This window comes from Grus americana, chromosome 3, assembly GCF_028858705.1.
Source record: "Grus americana isolate bGruAme1 chromosome 3, bGruAme1.mat, whole genome shotgun sequence".
NCBI classification, from domain to species: domain Eukaryota; kingdom Metazoa; phylum Chordata; class Aves; order Gruiformes; family Gruidae; genus Grus; species Grus americana.
In genome coordinates this window covers 107,081,798-107,103,072 of record NC_072854.1, presented here as the reverse complement: position 1 = coordinate 107,103,072, position 21,275 = coordinate 107,081,798, and the positions used below count along the sequence as shown (strand labels likewise).

Genomic DNA, 21,275 nt, shown 5'->3' with positions numbered 1-21,275 from the left:
TGAAAAAGAATCTCGCATTGAGTTTCCAGACAACTGTCAGAACGAGACTGTTCTAGTGATTTTCAGTGAGAACTGCCAATGAAAATTTGAGATAGAGGACTGAGATCCTTTCCTGCCCAACCGAAGTGTTTTGTTTGAAAGAATTAATCACAATATTTTGAGAACATAGTCATGGCAGCTTGTGTGTGATGAAGGGTTAAGTCTGTTGCTATGTAACAGAGTAGATAGTGACCCATAAATCAAGGAGCATTTGTTCAGGTTTGATGGCAGATGGGTGGTGTCCAACACTAGCAAGAGCAGAGGGAGAAAATGTCTTTGAATTCAAATTCCATGAATACCTAATGAAGTATCCCACTGGATCATCATATTTATATTGATTTCAGAGGGCGATGAACTGGTAGTTCCTGAGACATCAGATAACAGCCGGAAACAAATGGTTCGAAACATCAACAACAAGCGCCGCTATTCATTCAGAGTACCAGAGGAGGAGAGGATGCAGCAGAGGAGGTCGGTATTCAACATGTACTTGTCTTCTGTACATGCCTGTAGGCCCTGAAGGACAGTGACCGATGCCAATGTAGTACTTCATTTGTTGCCTTCTGGAATGCCCATTCAGATGTTTCTGTCTCTTCACTACCGCCTTAATCCTCAACGTTTAATTTGTGTTAATACCAGTTTGGATATTGATGTGCACTGGATACACAAGTATTCATTAGTTCAAATTGATTATGTGAAACAGCTGTAATTTGGAATGCATGTCTCCACATACTGTATATAGGTACATAGGTGTGCACATTTACTGTATATATAAAGATCCATAATAAACACTTTGCAAAAGGAGATTACGTTGCTAACTATGCGTATGGATTAATTACTTTCAGACTCTGGTTCTGCTTTTCTTTCTGAAGGCAATTCTACTCTCAGCAGTATTCCAAGGCATCTGCTTTTTGATTTATAGATTTAACTACATAAACATTCTATAAATCTCAGAAAACTCACATCTTCAGAGGACATAGGACTTCAGGATGTGTTTCTAATAGAAGTCTTTAACAGGTCACAAATACTTTCCTAAATGGCAATAAAAATAGGCCTGCACTACTCACAGTGTTCGTAGAGGATGTTACTGACCATTTACTATCACTCACTAAAGATGACCTGCTACTGTGCTAAGCTACACTCCAAGAACTGAGTCTTTCAGTTTTCTAACTTCCAACGTCTTCCACCGATGGCTGGCTCCTAGCTTTCTTTTCTTTTTGGCTCTAAGGAAAGTAACAGCTGTGTACAGTGGAGATAAATATTCCAGTTCTTGTCCTTGCCTTTACTGAGCTGGTCGCAGTTTGGTCTTTTAAAATTTTATTTATTCTGGGTTCTGAAATGCATCCTTGCCATTTTGAAGAGCTTTTAATTCTGACTACAGACTGAGAAAGGTACTGCAGTATTATTTTAATTCTATTTTCATATCTTGTACTTCATTTTCATCTCCACTTTGTAATACATCACAAATGAGTTCTGCTTTTATTCATCTTACAGAGCTTTTTATCAGCTCATAGTGGTTGTATATTCTTTGAATGTTAGTAACTACTGGGTGTGGGCTATTAGCCTGCAAACAGCATTCTTTTGTTTTGGCCCCTTGTCCTCTCTTCAAGCTGGAAGCTTGTCCATGCTAGTGCTGATAGCAAGGGTTTATCGCTGTTAGCATGGTTAAATAGTTAATTTCCATTTAAAAGTAGCTGATAATCAAAGCTGTACATGTTTTATAAATGTCCATCCTTGCCTTGAAGGAAATACCTAAACAAAAGTATTTTCTCTTCCAGGGAGATGCTACGCGATCCAGAAATGAGAAATAAATTAATTTCTAACCCAACTAATTTTAACCACATAGCACATATGGGTCCAGGAGATGGTATACAGATTCTCAAAGACCTCCCAATGGTAAGTACAAAAGTACATGTGAGAGTGAGTGACTGCAATTCAGGCTGCTAGTAAGTGAGAGAAAGACAAGTACAATTTTAAAAGTATATTCAGGGTGTTGATGGATTTCATATCAGGAGCAGTGTAACTAGGGAAATGGAGCTGAACATGCTCTGTTGTATGTGACAAAATTTAAACAAAGAGGATGACACTTAAGCATCAAGAGTAAGAGGAGAAGTGGCCAATGCCTCCTGGGTTTTAAGGCAGGTTGGCCTCTCAGTGTTGATGGTAATTTTTATGACCCCTATGAAGGGACAAAATTAAGAGGATTTGGGCCTGTGTTCCATGTGGGAATGGAAAGAGAAAGTTCTTTCTCCGTGAACTGTATTACTGTAAGTTCAATTCCTTTCTTCTCTTCCTATATTTAGCTCCAATTTAGCCTCTCTCTTTACAGCCTCTTTTCCTCAGACAGTGAAATTGTAGCAGTTCAACAGTGTGTGGTGCCCAGATAAGATGCTATTTTTCACTTTCTCTCCAAATTAACTAGTCTCAGTGAAACAGAGCTTCTTACATAAAAACTGACCTTTTAAGTTGAAAAATGGAAAAAGAAAACATATAATAGCACACACACGTTTGTTTCCACGAAACCTTATGTAGGGAATCCTCACCTGGAAGTTACTGAAATTTTTGAGGAGCTAAAGACCAATTAATATTTTGTTCATAGGAGAGTATCATACTGCTTGCTTCAAGCTACCTTGAGCATCTTAGAATCGTAGAATCGTTTAGGTTGGAAAAGACCTTCTAAGATCGAGTCCAACCGTTATCCTGGCACTGCCCCGTCCAACCACTAAGCCATGTCCCTAAGCACCACATCTACACGTCTTTTAAATACCCCTGGGGTATTTAAAATATATAATACTTTATATAAAATATATCATACTTCCGTGGGCAGCATGTTTCAGTGCTTAATAACCTTTTCGGTGAAGAAATTTTTCCTAATATCCAATCTAAACCTCCCCGGCACAATTTGAGGCCGTTTCCTCTTGTCTTGTCACTTGTTACTTGGGAGAAGAGACCAACACCCACCTGGCTACAACCTCCTGTCAGGTAGTTGTAGGGTCTTGTTGTGTGTTCTGTATTGTTTTCTAAACTTTTCCACAGTGACACAGATGTGAGTCAGAAGATGCAAATTAGCACTGTAAGAAAGATCAAATGATATGATATCAAACAGATTATACGAGTACCACCATAAGACATAGGCATTAGTACACAAGTGCTGTCTAAAATGATCATCATTATTACTTGGAGTTTGTGCAGAATGCAGGAAGTAGATGCTGAAATTGGGATTTTCAGATGCTGAAAAGCCCAAAGGAAACAACAATAAGACTGGAAAATAAAGTGGGCCGTGCAGTTGCACTAGTTGAGAAGCTTATGAGCATAACCTCTGGTCTCCAGATACTCATTTTACCTCACTTTTGCAGCAAATGGTACTTTTCTGTTACACTTCACCGTAAAGTCTACACATTGTACGTGAGCCCTTCTGGCACTGTGTTTTCCTTAGATGAGAATATGCAAGGAAAGGAAAGAATTTACTTTAAATCTCATACTAGAGACACTCAGAAACCTCTCAATAACAAATATATTCAGTGCAAATAAGCAACAAACATTGTGTGTATGTTTATAAGTGAATAAATACAAAAAATGAAGGAGCTGGTTCTAGAAAACGCGTAACAAATCCAAGGGAAGTTGGCAGGTAGTGTTTATCTTACCTGGATGTGAGTATAGATGTCTAACGTTAAACAGCGAATGATAATTTGCTTCGGGATGTAGATCAGAACCTTTTTTTCACTTTTCCATTTCTGATGGGTTCTTTAAAATAATTCTGGCTCTTCCCAAGCAAAGAAAATAAAGGTAGGGCAAAAGACATCCCATTTCACACCATCAGTAGCTGAAAGTTCATGGGAATCAAAAGCTGCAAGGACTCTTAATCAAGCCCCAAATCTGGCAAGTGTAAAATGAGGAATGATTTTATCTATAAAAGGGGATTTTCTAGACTTACAGGGATTAATATTTCTTCAGCTATGTAATCTCTAAATGGCTTTTTGCTTTAAATTCATTCTAATTATGCAAGCTTTGTATTGCTCACAGGTCATATTTGAAGTTAGGACTGGTACTTTGCTTCTTACCAATCAGTATGAGGTTTTGAAAGAAATTCATGAGTCATTTTCCACACTTAAATGTGATGAGAAGACATTAGAAAATGTGTACAATATAGAATTGATTTCTGCCCTTGTTCCACTGTTGCAGCTTCTTTTCTTTTTAAAGTTACTATTAAAAACTCCTTTTTGCAAGTAGGTATCAATCTTAATGCTGGGAGATGTCACTGCAGATAAAGCAAATTCGACAGGTATTTTTCCAGCACCTCCTTGCAATATCATATTGTACTTGTATTCCTAACTTAACGGATACAGAATTGCGTCAATCATGAGACTTGAAAGTATGTGAATTTGAAAGTGTAACCTGAGATTAGGAAATAAATGTTCTGTCAAGAGCTACTTCAGTCCAGGCAGCTTTTTCTTTTCCAGCAGCTTCCTGTAAGGTACTTGGCTGGACTAAGTTTTCATTTAGACTGTTCCAAACTACCTACTTTGTTTCTCAGGCACAAAAATAGAAGAAAAGGACTTGTGCATACATATGATGTTATGTATTGAGTCTAATGTTTTATTTGAAAGATATATTTAGAATTAAAAGAGAGGATGGAAATAGAAAGGACATTCCCTGGAGAATGAGTACACAAGGTAAAGAATACTCATCCAACCCTGTGTACAGTTCATCTGTGTGGCAGTTTCTTTACAAAGACCTGGAATTATTTCACTAGATTCATACCTTGTTCCAAAAATGTGAATAGATTTTTTTTTTTTCTTTTTTTGTGCGTCTTAGCATGTGTGATGATTTTGCAACTGGAACATCATCTTCATATTTCTAAATAGATTAGTATGTTGCAGAAGTAGTAGTATTTATCTTTAAAGAATTATGGGAAATACTGCAACATTTTGCTTTGTTGGGTGCCTGTTTCTGTTTATGAAAGTGGATGATAAAATATGTTTTTGTATTTAAAGAGGGCTACCACTAGGGGGAACAAGTAGTGCAAGGTGAATAGTTTTCTCAAATTCTCTTCACCCAACTGTTTTAGGTGATATAGATTCTTTTTTTATGAGACACTGGAATGCAGAAAGTGTATGAAGGAATGGAGTGGGCCTTTTTATTTGTAGTTTCTTCCAACTTATTTGAGCAATTTCAAATTTGGCTGGATCTACTGATACAAATTTGTTCATCCAGCGTGACCTTTCACTGAAGTCAGTATAGTGCTATGTAGGCAGGACGGTCCTTAGTAATAAGTAGGTCTTAATAGAGAATAGATATTTTGATCTCTGTGTTGGATGAGATTGTCACAAACTAAATAGCCGGCTCAGCCTAGCTTTTATCTAGCATCCATAGACGAACTTTACAAAGCAAGTGACAATTTTTACATGTATGTATGTATTTATTTGTGAATATATACATATTCACTTTATATATGCATTGTGAATCCAATCAAAAAATATCTCTGCAGTCCCACTAACCTGCCTCTGCTGCCTTTTTCAGAGGAAATGCCAAAAATTGAACGAAGTGCAGAATTAGAACTGGTAGCAATGACCCTTGCATGGCAGGGCTGCGGTATGTCGGTGGCGGGAGAGGATGTATGCTCGTGGTGCCTTAACCCGTGGCATAACTGCCTGCTGGATGCAGAGCCAACAGGAGCTTGCTTGCTCTCTGCTCACTACTGTTTTTTAATAATGTCTTTTAAAAGACCAACTTTGGAGAGTTTAATTTGTATTGTAAGTGTGCAAAATGAAAATTGGATAAATGGAATGTTTTAAACTCAGGCTACTTGATATGTTGTATCAGATGCCAACATACGTGCAACGTATCTGTCTGCATGTGATTGCCATTGCTGATGCAGCCACACAGGGAGGAAAGATGCTTTCTCTGTGCGTTGTTTCCAGGGTCTTGGTATGCAATAGTCACATGACATGAACAGTGAGATATGTTTATGGCAAATTGTGGTCTGTTAACCTAGTCCCACACTGTTCTCTCCATGAACAGACACCCTTGACTTCAGTGTAGTCCTGTGTTTGGGCAGAAGTGAACGTGCCCAAGGCCCAGAGTGAGATAAGATTTAAGAGAGAAAATATTAGAGGTTATCAGGCAATTGTAAATTTGCATCCTTCTTTTCTTCATGGCAAGCAATACTCAGGGGTCTGGCTTTGACAAGCAAGTTTGTGGGCTACAACACAACAGAAACCGGAAGTTCTTGTTGGCTATTAACAGAGCCATAATCACTACATATTTGTGTATGATTGATGTAGATACTAGATCTGGGTCATTGTCTTGTTTTGTACAATTTAGAATCGTTCCTGTTAGTATATCCCCAAACTTATTTATTTACATGTTTTTCTTCCCTAGCAGCCTGTCACCAATTAACTGGCCGTACAGTCTGGCCTCCCTTCTGCCCTCTTGTCCCTTGAAGCCACTTTATCGTGGATGCTCCTTTGTAGTGAAGATCTGAAATCTGGAACTGCACTTACTGCAGCACAGACCACCTCTCTGTGTACATCAGATGTACAGGATTGATTTTGCTTTCATATTCTGCATGCCTAAGTATTTTACATACAAAAGCTAGTCTTGACTGCCATTATATTTGAACATTATGCTTCAGTTTGACCTCATTATACATGAGCCATTATACTTTCATTCTAGATGACATGTGAAGCTTTGCTTGTTTCAAATGAGAAACTTTTAGAGTAAATGAATATTTACCCATATTTGGTATTCTTTAAAGAAAGTGGGAGCCCCTGCATGCATCTAATGGTGGAGTCCATGGAGAAAGTTCCGTGGAAGATCATTTTAAAAATGTTGCCTTATCGTGGCTTTCTCACATTCATGAATGCTGGCTAAATATTTTCATGTTCTGCAGTTGGTCTACCCTCTGCTTTTTAGCTTGTGATTTTAGACACTCCCTTTTCTCCCTTATTGGCTTTTAGGAACATAGCTGGCTTTGCTGCCAGTTCTCTGTTGTGAGCAGATAACTCAGCAAAGTCTGCTTTCCTGGACCATTCTTGGAATGGTGGCTTCTCCTACTGATATTTAGATGCTGCTAAACTTACTAATAACAATTTAATATATCTCATATGCCATAATGTGATAATTGATGTTTTGGTTAACATGCAAAGCCTCATAATAACTGTGTGTTTAAAAAAAAAAAAAAGTTGGATTTTACCAGCTGAAATGAAAAGAACAGTAACAATAATGTTTGATAATATGTATTGGGATGTGACGTAATGTTCTTCCAGACTTTAATACGTTCCACATACAAAAAGTAGTGCCTTAGGTTTAGTGGAGGGGTAAGCTGTATTTTTACCATATTTTATTTTTTTAAGTCCTAACATTTCTAATGTTACTCAGATCTGTTTGTTTTAAGGTGATGAAATCAGTTGGACAAGGGGGGGAGAAAATTAGAAGTTAGAAATTAGAGAAGGTGTTCTGGTGGCCGTTGGGCAAACCATCCCCTTGCAGGCTGACCTGCTGAACATGTAGAGGTGGCACAGGGAGGGAGACCAAGCCTTGAAATGTTCTTCCATTAAATCTGGATTTAGATGACTTTAAATTACAAGAACACTTATGTCAGCACATTCTGTAGAGATGAATTAGAAATTGTTTCTGTTTAACTTGCAGGATTATTTCTCCCCTCTCTTTCTTTACGTCACACTTGGGAGCACATTGCTCAGTTGACCTATGAAAAACATTTGAATTTCCCAATACTTTTGCACCTTATATGATAAGGGCCTAGTCTTCTGCAGCGCAGAGACAGCGGTGCAAAGTCTGTTCATCACGAAACCGCTGTAAGGCTTCAGTGAGTGTGCGGAAGGACATAGGCCTTGTGTCGTCTGTCTACAGCGGAGTAAATTGTCCCAGTTGTCTGACACTTCCCACCCAACTTGTGTCCCTATCCTGTCAAAACACTGTTCCCTCCTGTTAGAAATACTCTGTGTTTGTTGTATGGGTGATACTTAATTTTAATGGAATCGCTAAAATGCATGAATAACAGAAGGAAATCTCCTACGATCTTTAACTGTTGTGTATTCTCATCTTTTCTTCTCCCCACACCATCTCACCTGTGTTCACCTTCCTTTGTTTGTGTTATGTCTATTTTAGATTGTAAGCTCCTCAAGGCAGGGAACTGATGCTTCTCAACTGTCTGTAAAGCACCTTTTACAACTGTGGTGCTCTTTGAAATATCAAATAATAATAAATATTAGAATCGATTCCCAATGAGTTAAAAGTTTTATTTGTTTTTCATGTTTTAGCAACAGCAAAGGTGGCAGGCCCATATGACACCATGTAAGGAAGGTGCTCAGAGGACTGGGGGTGACAATGTAAGAACCTGTGTGTTGATGGGCGAGCAGGGTTGCTGTTTGGCTGTCCTTCAGTGTTTGACCGCTCTTGCGGACTGCTGTTGCCGATGTAACCTGTACAACCATCCTTCATGGCTTTCTCTCTGTTGTCTTTGATAGCAGCGTTCCCCTTATCAATTTCCTCATCATCAGTCCCGTCTGATCTCCTCTCCGAGCAACTTTGAGCACATCTACCACATGACTGTTAATTCAGCCGAAAAATTCCTCTCTTACGATTCCATAAACCCTGCATTTTCCCCGCCTCCACGCTCTGTCCTCGGTACTCCAGACTTTATGACTCTGAGGGTATGAACGGCTGAGTCAGGTGTTCACTCTACTAACACTGTGTGGTTTTCCTTTTGCCTGGCTATTAACATGGGAGAAAAACCCTCGTAAGTGGTTTCCTTCACTCCTTAACTTTCTTCTGTCCCAGCTGATTTATTTTCTGCTATCAGCTGTGGTCTTTCCACAGCTCTGACATGCCAAGAAACAGATACTTCATGGCTTTAAAAAAAAAAAAAAAGAAAAAAGTGTATAACAAGTGGGCTGAACCTTTTGCTATGAGAATAGCATTTTTAACCACCAGGAAGGATGTGGGAATTTTGAATGACACATTCTCTGTTCCACAGTCTTCATCCTCCAGCAGTCAGTGGCAGGATACTGTGTGTCAGGTTGCATTATGAAGAGGTTCTGGATCTGTCTATGTTGGACCAGATTTTCAAACTGTTTATGATTAAATCACGTGGAGTGCAAGAATTTTTACACAGTACTGTATACAGATTGAGAGAGAGATACAGGTTGTGCCTCAGACAGTTTCTAGCTTAAAGTAAGTGAAGTTAAAACGTGTACAAGCAAGATCAAAAATTAAAGATAATGGCAACTTGCTGATGTAGAGCCTCTTAATCCTGGTAGTTGTAAGCAGAGGCTGAGGTAAAGATACTGTTCTGTAGATATCCTTCCAGTTGGAATGTAAATTGGGGGGATGGAAGTAGTCTCTTTTCTTGTATTGTGCATCCTGGTCTGACCCCATGGGGGTTGCTAGGTGCTATAGAAATACAAGCCATACTAAAACAGGTGCACAAGTACGTGTTGTGCATTGTAATTGTGCACCGTGCTGTGGCCTGCAGTTCTGCTTGGGACAGATTTGCAGGTAAATCAGGAATAATCTGTGAGGTAGATGTATGTGATGATGGTTGGTTGCTCAGGGTTTGTATGGGTCTGAGCCATGTCTGTTCCTGTAATGGAAACGCTGCTGTTGGTTTCTGTGGCCTTTGGGCACCCTTCAGACACATATGGCAAACCTTCACTGCTAGACCGCTTCGAGTGCCTTTTGGTTGCTGTTCTAGATCCCTATCACTGGGAAGGTTTTTGGATACATGCCTGCATACAACACTAGAGAGAATTTAGAAATGCAGGAGAAAACTAACCTCTTCCATATGGCTCCAAAACAAATTTGCACAGCTAAGCTTTGGTCATGTGTCACTGTTGTGAAATCCCAATTGTCACAACCATTAATATTCAAAAATGAAGTTGCAGCGTTTTGGAAAACGTGCCTTGTGATGACAGGTCTGTATCCGTCCTGGCTTTTCTGGTAGGAGGAGAGATGGACATATACCAGAGGAATGCTCTATTGAAATGCAAAAAAAAAAAATTTAAAAAAAATTGTTAAGCCAAATTGAAAATTTTTTTTCTCTTAGAGGGTCATTATAGGGTCACCGAAGATGTATTTCAGTTCTAGGTTTAACAGGGGTTTTTTAATCCAACTGTACTATAAATTTTTCTATGTTTAATATGCAGTGATGTATCACCGGACTGTGAGCCACCCTCTACCTTCCCTTCCTCATGTGAGTAGTCTCCCTAGGATCAGTAAGGAATGACCCCTGGTGTTTCAGACAATAATTCTTAATTTTTGCTTCAGGAGCATCCTTCATCCTAACGTTACAGCCAAAGAGCATAAATTGGAGGAAAAAAGTGAAGTGGGTAACTTGGAATGTCGAGATCTTGTACTTGTTAGCTCCTTAGAGCACTAGAGGTTTAGTCTTGTATGAAGAAAAGCATTTGTCTCCTTTGTGACTTGAGGGTAGAGATGCTGTAAGCTGTATGGAAAGCAAGGCTGAGAGTTTTGGTTTCATGTCTGTCCATCCTCCCTTTGTGTTTGGAAATTTAGTGTAAGAAGGGTAGCACTCCCTCCGAGGGGACCATGGTCCCAGGTATGGATAGGATATTGGAACAAGAACAGCATCGAATCCATACGGGAGTTGAAAAATGACCTGTTAAAGTAGGTTTGTAGAGTCTGTCATATTACTTCATGGAAGAATTAAAAGCTTAGGTTTGCCATGTAATGAACAGAACACTAAAACAAAAAACCCAAAACCACAGCACACAGCACGATGGACAGAGAAACCACAGGCAAACCATTTCCTCTGGGTGCTGTAACTGTTTAGTTAGACCCTATCTGTATGTTCTGGCCCCAGTGCCCGAGAAGGCAGCGTGGGAGCAGTTAGTGTGGGTGCAAGACCTGAGGCTCAGTGACACTGCAGAGCCGCGAGCGTGGCAGCGATTGCAAGTACATAACCCGCAGCTCCACGGCAGCTCGGTTCTCTGGCTGGGAATGGGATGCACTGAACTAATTTGGGTGTCTCACCCTGTTTCACAGTGATTAACCTGGCTCAGCAAGCAGCTTCTCTGCTGCTTTTTTTTTTTTCTCTTCTCTCACCTTTCTTCATTTGGTTCAGCAGTGGGAATGAATTTTCCTGCTAGGATTTGAATTGTTGCTCTAAATGAGGGGTTTTTGTCTCTTTAAAGCAAGCTCAGGTTTCTTTTTTTTTTCCCCCTCTTTATTTTTAACTTGCTGCATTTTGCTGCTTTATAACTACCGCTAATAACCGCCGTTTTGAGTCCCCTTTCTGCATCGTGTACATATCACTTCCAGGGGTTTTGGTCCGTAATGCCAGGGTCTCTGGCATGTGCTTATTTCATTTTTAAAACAAAGAACAATGACAGATTTGCTTTGTGGAGAAACTTTCTATGAGGAATTACATGGACTTTGCAAACTGCAGTCATGAAAAATAATCATCGTTAGAATACACTATTAAAGTAAATGAGCCTTTTTTCACACACCCACCTGTTCCCTCCTTCCCCTGATGCCTGTATGTTGTCTGCTCAGTCACTGTTAAGGAGGTTAATTGCCTTATCATTAAACATAATTGTTCTCTTTGCAAAATGAACTATTGTAGGTTTATACAAGTACAAAAGAGCTTCCTTGCAACCTCAGTGCACACACTGGTGTGGTGCTGCACTTGGCTTTCCTTCATTTCTCAAAACACAGCGGTAACTTATTCCTTAGCCCATTAGTTCCTTTGTGTATTGTCAGGGGAGCCTCCATTGTTTATGTACAACCGGGATGCTCATGCTCTTATCTGTAACTCAGATTGTTTATTGCCTGGTGAAGGACACAACAGCAGAAATTTTGTACTACAAAGTAGGTTGGTTGTTCACATTAAAAAAAACCAAAAAACCAAACAAAAACCCAAACAAGGTGGGGAAGGTAAGCAAGAGACAGCAGTGTGATCCCACAAATGATTTAAGAGACTTTTTTAAGCCTTCAGGTAAAAATCCTCTTTGAGAATAGAGCAGCAATGGATGAGGGGAGAATTAAACAGGGCATTCATTCGCAAGGTCTCTGATGCTCTTCTGTTGGTGTTTGAGAGAGATCTGGGAACAGGATGAGAGATTTTCTTTCTTTCTTGTTTGTTGCATGTTAAAAATCAGCCATGTCTCGCCCACTGGGAGAATGAGAAGCAAAGGGTTGACTTTAGAGCAAAGGGGTCTGTTATAGCAATGACTAAGGATCATTGTAAGACTGGATTGACAGCAGGTTGGTAACAATTATCTGATAAAGTCTGAACAGTATAAAATCCGTTCATTACAAAGCCTCTATTTAATTATCCATTTTAAAACACAGATAGAGAAATGGGCAGTATCTGAAGGGTCTCTGAGAAGACCCTTGTGGGGGGCAGAATCTTTGTTCTGGTCTGACATTTCCATAACATCCTAGCTTAAAAAGGCATTGCAATTGCAACTGTTTTATGTGTGGCTACTTATCTCAGGGTGAGGATGGGGAAATAATTAAATATAAATAGGAAGAAATTAACAATTATTGCAGGGGGTGTTTTGTAAAGTGGAAATAAAGTAAAGCTCAGAGCTACCTGCAGGTCTTTTCACATTCAGCATCTGTAAAGGTTCCTAAATCTAATTCTAGTTAGTGCTAATGACTTAATAGTGCAAATCATGTTAGGAGCAGGATGAAGTCTCATATTTAGCCAGAGCTTAAATGATAGGCATGGACATTAGAAAGTCTCTCTGCACTAAGAAGCCAGCTCGTATACAGAGAGGTGGGATAAATAAGCTAAGAAGCCTTTTCCAGCTAAGGTCAGCTCTAAGTTAACAGAAGCAGAAATAAAATCTCGCAGAACACACTTCATAGTACTATTTCCCCTTCTTTTAAAGACAGCTTATGTTTAAGGAACTACTGTATCCAAATAAAGAAATGGTTTTATCTCTTCCCTCAGTAAAGGACCACTTCAGTCACTTACCAATTCAGAAAATCACACTGGAACTCTCAGGATGCAAAACAGGAGCAAAAATAAAAATACATAGAAAAACAGTGGTATGTGCTCTGGTCATCCTCTTTGAGCAGCCTCAAACAGGAGGCTGAATCTCACTTTGGCTCTACTGGTGTACGTCTGGAGTAATGCTGTTAATACCTTTGGAATTACATAAGGAATTGAAATACAGATTGATCCACTAGTGTGTTCATAACTCTGCAGGCATTAGGGATGAACATAGTTATTGTATACAGTTACACGTGCATGGCACAAATGATGGCATTGAAGAGAGAAATTTTAATAAGATCTTGGAAGCTTGTGTTTGGAAAGAATGCATTATACAAGATAACTTGAATATATCAATAGCAGCTTAATTAGGCTTGCAAACCATAATTTCAAGGAAATTCTTGAATTATTAGACATACTCATTCAGTTGTCTGCATATGTCCATGTAATTCAGCGCTTCACTATTGTGTTGCGTGTGCTTCCACTCTCTGCACTAAACTGCAGAATATTATTTTGCAAATTTTGCTGACTTGCTGCCCAGATAATTCGGCTTTTGGTAAGATTGGGATTTTAATGTATTTTGGAGCCTTCCTTCATAACATCCAAGTTTGAGCCAGCAGTCAATAAGTAAATATTTTGTTGTGTGTGTCTGCATTGCAGAATCTTCGGCCTCAGGAAAGTCGGACCGTATTCAGTGGCTCTGTCAGTATCCCATCAATCACGAAATCCCGCACAGAACCAGGACGATCGATGAGCGCAAGCAGCGGCTTAGCAGCACGTAAGCAAGCAGAACTTTGTTGCTTTGGGGTCTAGGCACTAGTATTGTAGGGAAAAGGCTACCTGCATTTGCTTCTATCCATAATGCCACCGGTCAGGATTTTCAGAAGTGAAATACTGACTGTATTCCCGTTGAGGGCAAGCACAGTATTTTAATCTTACTTTCAAAGGACCACATGAATAAGCAGCCAGCACTTTTCAGACTCCCACATTTGTAATTTCTCAGATTTTAAAAACTGACGTTAGAATTAAAATTTCATTCTTACCCTTGGCACTACTTTGCTGCTGCTTAAGTGTTTTAAATCAGTGGCAAGTTGTTCACAAGCTCCATGGTTAACTTTGTTGCTGAACTGTGTAGAGTTCTTGATGCCTCTCCTGCTGCTAGTGCAAAGAGAAAGCAATAGAAAAGTAGGTGCTGGTATGGAAGAGTTGCATTGAAAGAGGCAAGACCAGTGGCCCAAATTTTCTAGGTTTTTTCCCTTCCTGTGGCACACACCGCATTTGTTGCACATAACCAACTGCTTGCAGAAAGCGCGTGTCTGCTGTAGCCTGTACCTGCCATACAACCCACCTGCTCCCTGAGAAAGAGGCCACTGGAACTAGGCTGCCACCACAGCAGTTTCTACAACTGCTGTCTTTGTCAGGAACACAGTGACTGTGTCTGTGCTGGGTAAAGTGTGCTAATGCTGACATGCCAAGGGGGAGACCAGGGAATCCCTAGGAAAAACTGCAGCAGGCAGCAGACAAGATAAAAGCCCACACAGCCCACAAGCCATGAGCTGAGCATCTTGGGATATGCTGGAGGAAAGCAGAACCAACCAGAGAAGCAGCCAACCAATTTCTAGTACCTTGAGCAGGCATCTGTAACAGTTTAATTCCTTCGCGTGTTTTAGGATCGTCCGCACAAAACGGCAGTGCTTTGCGGAGGGAATTCTCAGGAGGTAGCTATGGAGCAAAGCGTCAGCCTATGGCATCGCCCTCGGATGGTTCCTTATCCTCTGGTGGCCTGGACCAAGGCAGTGACGCACCAACAAGGGACTACGAGCGGGAGGTGAGTGACAGGAGAAAGAGGAGAAATTTAAATGCGTTGATAAAGATGAGGAAGTTAAATTCTGCCATGGGTTTGGCTGCAGGTTCGGGAGTCGTTGACAAAGACTTGGGTTTCCTGTATTTCAGGCTATCTTGACGAAAGACTTTGGTCAAACTGTGTCAACTCTGGTCCTGGTATTTAACATCCAGAAAACACTCTCTGCGCTCCGTTCCTGGAGATATGTGGGTAGCGAGGCTCCCAAAAATACTGGCCCAGTAGAGTAACAGCTTGATAGTGACCTATCGCAGCTTGAAATGGTGATATTCCTTCTGCCCTTTATTTGCAAAGACTTTTAAGCTATCTTAGCAACCATTTCACAGGAGACATTTTGTACTCAGAGTGACTGAAGTTACCAAGGTAATTTAAGAATTATCATACAATAATTTAATTTAGAGCAGAAACTGGATTTAAGAATTTATATTCTGTGCAGAACAAGGCTAACATTATGATAGGACTGCAATCCTGCCCAGTGCTAAACTCAGTCCCTCCAACCAAGAATGTTTTACATGGGAGGGTTCAATCTGAAGTTGACCAAAACTTCCCCAGCCCATTTTCTTACCAAGGAGTTAGAAAATCAGCAATCACACAGGCTTTTCATTATACTGAATATATCTTTCCAGTTGAAGCTGGAAGGCAACTGTCAACCCAAACTCAAGCTCAGACATAGTTGCATTCTACTGTACTCTGGAAGATTCAACTGGAGTGACTTGATAGGATGCTTTGCATTAATATCGTAGGATTGACATAGAAGAGGTAGCTGTGGTGAAGCCCGTACCACAAAGATTTCTCAGTTTAGTGCAAGAGCATCTCAGATCATAATCTGTGAAAAGGCAGCAGCCACCATAGCATCACAAGCAACCTGAAGTTGCACACTCTGCTGATCAAGAGGCCCTCAGCGACGTGCAGACTGCAAGAATCCCACAGGCGCCGTGTCCTTATGTCAGCATCAGTTATGCCTAAAGCAGAGTGATCTGACCACTTACTCTTTAAGTCTCCCTGGACCAGTAAATTCTGAGCAAAAAAAATTCCTTGGTGTTTTTGGACATGAGCAAAATACATAGAGGCCTCTGAATCCAGTCACCTCTTGCTCAGACACCCTCAGTCACTCTCAAACTTGCTGTCCTGTTACTTACCGGTGTTGTTCTGTGTCTTTGGGCTGCAGGACTCTGACTCTCCAAGACACTCTACTGCATCGAACAGCTCCAACCTCAGCAGCCCTCCCAGCCCAGTTTCTCCTCACAAGACCAAGAGCCTCTCCCTGGAGAGCTCTGACCACGTGAGTTGGGACTCATGAACTGCTTCAGCATTCAGATTTGACATCACAGCAGCTTGCTGTCCCCATGGCTGTCCCCTTCACTTGTTCCAGTGCTCACCTTCATCATCCTAACCCTCCCCATTCCCTGTCTGAAAGTGATCTGGGAGTGGGGTATAGAGGAAGGTAAAAGCTGGTCGTCTTCAGCACTGTTTGGCACTGCCTCAGCGCCCTTCCCCAGATTTGACAGCAGCAAATGAGCAAAGCTAGGGTGTTGGTAAATACCAGATGCTGTAGATTTGTATTAGTATTGGTTTCATTTTTGTGGTTACAGCTGCTTCATTTTTAAAGACATATTTATCCCACCCCCCCTTCCACTTCCCAAAAAGTAGCTTAAGTAGACCAGACCAGTATCAACAAGAGAAAATTCAGAGGGATTTTGTTTTCATACAATAGCTCATTGTACTGTACAAAAGTAGCACAGACCCCTTCCCCTGCATGGGGAATGATCAGTATGTCAGAGGCACATAAAAGCTTTCAGCCACCATGTTTGAATGTTAATCTGATTGTCGCCAGCAAATCCTTATTGATTAAAATGATGCATATTTTACTACAGTACAGAGTTTAAATAAATACGCAGATGTTAGAGTAAAATACGTATGTATATATTCAAAGAAAAAAAAGCATTGTGTATGCAGCAGAAGATGGATGCTTATTTAAGAGAGCCTTTAATTTAAGATTTGTGTTGTCCCTGTTTTCATGCTCGGTAATATACAGACTTGGAGGCCTGGCCTAAAACCTTTTGCAGGACAGATACTCCTTTTGCGTAGCACTCGCTGCGCTGCTGGGAGAGGTCCCTGCAGTGCTTTCACAACATTTCTTTACTTCTGGTGGTAGCATAACTGAAGCTATAATTCCTACTTTCATGTTAATCCCCATCCTTTGCGAAAATGACGACGATTGGAAAGCAACCCCCTGCCCCGACAACCAAGGGCACCAGTCAGCCAGGTGGCTGCCCTGGTTTCTCCTGTGCTAGCTGTGCGGCTGAGGAACCTTATGGCATGCTACAGCAGAGGTCCTTAAGGCAGCAAGGGAGTTCATTGCGGCAGGATTCAGCAGGAAAACTTTCCCTGGGTCAGCCTTTGAGCGGGTCTAACTCGGAAGGGAGCAGTCTTCCACATCTCCTCGACCATCCCTAACCAGAAAACTGTTACTGTTGTTACCAAATACTGGTTGCTAATACCCATCAGCCAAATGAGTGCCCTTAGCTCAAAGCTAGCCGTGGCTGGCTATGCTGTCACTGTAGCAACGAAGAACCTTGAAGACTGACCTCACACTGTTCACACTGTGGTAGTCAAAGATGCCTAGTCACCCACCACTGCCACGCTGGCAAGGTTGGTTTTCCTCTCCCTCCCCACCCATGCTGTGGGTTTGTGCAATTTGCAGTTGTTTCTATGTGCTCACCTGCTGTTTGGTTCCAATAGCAGGTCAGGTCGGAGGGCAGAAAGTAATGCGGTGGAAGACAGAGCCCACTGAAGTTGCAAATATAAATAAAAAGCAGAAGCTGGTCATGCAGCCAACAGAATAAAGTGAGACTGATGTACAAATGGATGGTAAGAGGAAGATCTCTCTTTAGTTAGCAAGGCAGATGTGTGTTTCATTTGGGAGTGTGTTCAAATGAGCCTCTCTTCTCAGTAGTGCTGATGCTGGCTCTATATTATGACCATACTCAAACACGTAAGGGCTTTTTGTATTTAGAATACTGGTTTTTGTGGGTTTCGGAAACTTGTTATGGCTCTTATTAAACCATTCCGTATTCTTGCAGTCAGCAGTATGTAGTGTTTCACCCACACAGAGATGTTTGGAGTTTTCCAGTTTCTGCCTCCCCTAATGGAAGTTATGGGTAAGTTCAAACCACGTGCAGTCATTTCCAGGTATGATCTAAATGTGAAATAGGGAATGAGACACAGATCATTTAATCCATTTAATCATGCTGGGTCTCCTAGGTAAGATTTCTCTTTCATTCTGAATCAAGAGGCTTGTCCAAGTTTAAGTTCACTCTACGTCATTTTGGGACAGGAATTCAAGAATTTGTTTAGAAACCATCCTATCAAAAGCCTCTCTCTCCCCTGTTTGGGTTTTTCAGAGTAGCAAGCTGGTTGTGGTGTTTGTTTTCACTTCAAAGCTACTACTTTTGCAAGTCTGGCATTTAATATGAAAAAGCTTTAGCAAACAGCTAAGCACTTGAAATTAATTCCTCCCAGAATAGTTTTCAGTCTGAGGGACAGATAGGCAGGGCATTATTGGCATTATTAAAATTCCACATCAGCTTCTTTTTAAAGGCTGCATATTGCTTCAAGTATAGCCACTGCTTTTTCCCCACAATTCCCTCCTTTTGGTGAAGCATGTCCACATACTTTTCAAAGCCTTTGCAGGCTAAGTTTTGTATTTACTGTATGTTGTATTTAAACATTAATCTTATTTTGATGTTGAGAGATGGCATTTAAACAGCAGTCATTTAAGATAGAGCAGCCTGCGTGGCAGTCCCGAGAGAGGGTCACTGGATCTTTTTTTTTTTGTGGATTTTTTTTTTTGCAGTTGAGCTAATGCTCTATCTGAAAATTGGAACCCAAAGAGCCACAACACAGCAAATGATTAAATCGAGTAAACCCCTATGTTTACTCTGTTACGGTGCCTGCAACCTATTGATATAAAAAAACTGACATTTTCAGGCAGAGCGTAGGTCAGCTGTGTTACAAAACTAAGCTCCAGAGGATGAGCACGCCACAGGCCTACACTATTTGTACACCACAATTTCTAAGCCTTGGTAGTCTCCTTTAGGATTACTATATTTAATCATTAGAGTTTGGTACTGTGCATTTTTATACGCATCTGTTCAAAAGAGAAACAGCAACTGTTCTCTCAGTTGAAAAGCAAATGACCACATCACTTATTTGAAAAGAGAAAAATTGTCCTAGGACTTGAATAGTTTTATATATTTGGGGACCATTTGATTATACACTCAATTATAAACCACACTCATCTTTTTTTTGTTGGTATGAACACTGAAAACATATGCATACTGTAGCTGAGCTTTTTTAATACTCATTGGGCTGGGAAAAGTAACTTGGTCATTTGAACTGTAAGACTCTTGACTGGTATCTCAAAGTTGTCTCTTAAGGTTTGATGTTTGCTACTTTGCACTGTAGCATTGCTTCAACTTCACAGTTAGAGGGCTGCATTTTGTTCAGGGAGCTTAAAATCTCCCATTGAATTTTTGACTGTAGCATATGTTCTCTGTACACAGTATGTATCTAGCTGATTTTTTCCTTTTGGCTGAGACTGAAGGTGTTTGCATTTTTGACGCTGCTTAAACATATGGGTTATTGGGTTTTTGCATTTTTTTTTCCTCTTTTGATGGCAACAAAGGATCTGAACAGATTCAGGCAGCTACTAAGGATTCCAGGTTATAGAATGAAAAAGGTTTGGTAAATAGTTTTCCCCTGCACGTGTGCGCTCAGAGTTACGTGGCTTCCTTCCACATTTCATAAACCCAAATGCAGGGTTATAGTATTCTCTTCTCTATTGCCTTTGACCTGTAGAAGACAACTGGTGGTTTCAAAAAAAAAAAAAACCACAACGTTCGTTCCTGAGGCTGTGGTGAAGCAGTTGCTTCTTTTCCTCTCAATTAGTTGCTGTGGCTTGTTATGAATGTGCATTTTGCCCATTTTAACAAGTTTCAAAACTGAGTCAGGAATGTTACCTCTTTGATTTGATTCTGATAAAATTACAAGCCAGGTGAGTTATTCTCAGGTATACAGCAGAGGGAAGTTAAGGGTCTTTTCATACCAAAAAAAGTCCAAAAAGTAGAGTGTATTTATAGAAATCTAGTTTAACTGCATCTAACTGGTTCATGGAGTGTGCCAGCCTTTCAGAATAAAACAGTTGGAGTATTAACACAGGAACAGATTCTGGCACCATATTGTCCTGCATGGCCAGACCCTGAATGACAGGAAAAACATGCTCTTGGGTAGAAGGTTGGATTGGGTTTTTTGTTTTGTTTCATTTTATGCACAGTTTAATTTTAAATGAATACATTAAGGGTAAAATTTATTGCAGTGCAAGTACCCACTCCTCCTGAGCCTTAGTCTGAGAATCAAAGTGGCACAGAGTAGCTTCTGCTGTGGTTTTTTTTGTTAATAGGAGTCATTTCCATAGAGGAAATGGGACAACTTTCTGCACTAACACAAACTGCACCCTTCCATGTGCTTTGTGTTCACACTGCATTCGATAAACAGCCCCAGAAACCACTCTGCTGCAGGCTTTCCAGTCTAAATTCCAACTCTACTTTGTCTTTCATTCCAGCCGCAGCTCAGTACAACCTATTTTCATTCTGCATTTAAGAAAGTCTCATCCACAGGGAAGAAATCCACAAACAAACCAGTGTTGGTATTTCAGAGCAATTATACCTGCCTTTTTATGTATGACAGTTTCATATCATTTATTTTTAAAATATGTTTTTTAGGTTTTTCATTGTAATATTATTGTACAGTTTTGCATGGCATAGATGTAATCACTTTTTTGTTTTAGAGTATAAAAGCTGACAAGTGTGCGTGTGGGGGAAAGATTCTGCTTTTTGCCTCTTCTCACTATTTTGTTTAATGCCCTCAATGTTGTAGGGGACATTGTAAGAGATTCTCTGCTACAGAACAATGATGTAGATTCTTTTGCACAGAAATATTTAAGGTGGAAAAGTCAACAATGTAAAAATGACTTACCACCAATATTTTATGTTGGTAACACACTTAATATTAACCTACTTTGATGTACTGCAATAAAACAGGGAACTGTTAGAAATGCAGATGTTTTGTCTTTTTTTCCTACCTCCCCCTGTTAAGCTTTGAGGAGCAAATGGAAAGGGGAATGATGGTGTTCTTGAAGATAAAACCAGCGTGTTGTAACACATCTGCACAACTACACAGTGGGAAGAAAAGGAATAGATGAAAAAATCTGTTTAGCTCTAGCAGCTTTCAGAAAAAAATTACTAGAACTTTTTTGAAAATTCCAAATCAAGCCACTTTATATTTTGGTATAATGAACTTCAGCTACAGTTTTCCTGACCTTTTTCTTAGGTCATC

The 21,275-nt window shown here is 40.3% G+C and overlaps 1 protein-coding gene across 9 annotated transcripts in view; it reads left to right on the top strand.

Moving 5' to 3' along the window:
- The window catches only part of CDC42BPA (CDC42 binding protein kinase alpha), a 189,284-nt gene extending 168,290 nt beyond the window's left edge, over nucleotides 1–20,994 (top strand). For 4 of the 9 annotated variants that reach the window (XM_054820852.1, XM_054820850.1, XM_054820847.1 and 1 more), the window contains 6 exons: nucleotides 384–507; nucleotides 1,815–1,932; nucleotides 8,526–8,711; nucleotides 13,679–13,796; nucleotides 14,689–14,846; nucleotides 16,048–20,994. In XM_054820852.1, the coding sequence (XP_054676827.1) occupies nucleotides 384–507; nucleotides 1,815–1,932; nucleotides 8,526–8,711; nucleotides 13,679–13,796; nucleotides 14,689–14,846; nucleotides 16,048–16,179 (836 nt within the window). In that variant the 3' untranslated portion in view covers nucleotides 16,180–20,994. Of the gene's footprint in view, nucleotides 1–383; nucleotides 508–1,814; nucleotides 1,933–6,417; nucleotides 8,249–8,318; nucleotides 8,388–8,525; nucleotides 8,712–13,678; nucleotides 13,797–14,688; nucleotides 14,847–16,047 lie in introns of those variants that run through there. The other 5 variants (XM_054820855.1, XM_054820851.1, XM_054820849.1 and 2 more) reach the window with 3 other exon arrangements.
- The last annotated feature ends 281 nt before the right edge of the window (nucleotides 20,995–21,275 follow it).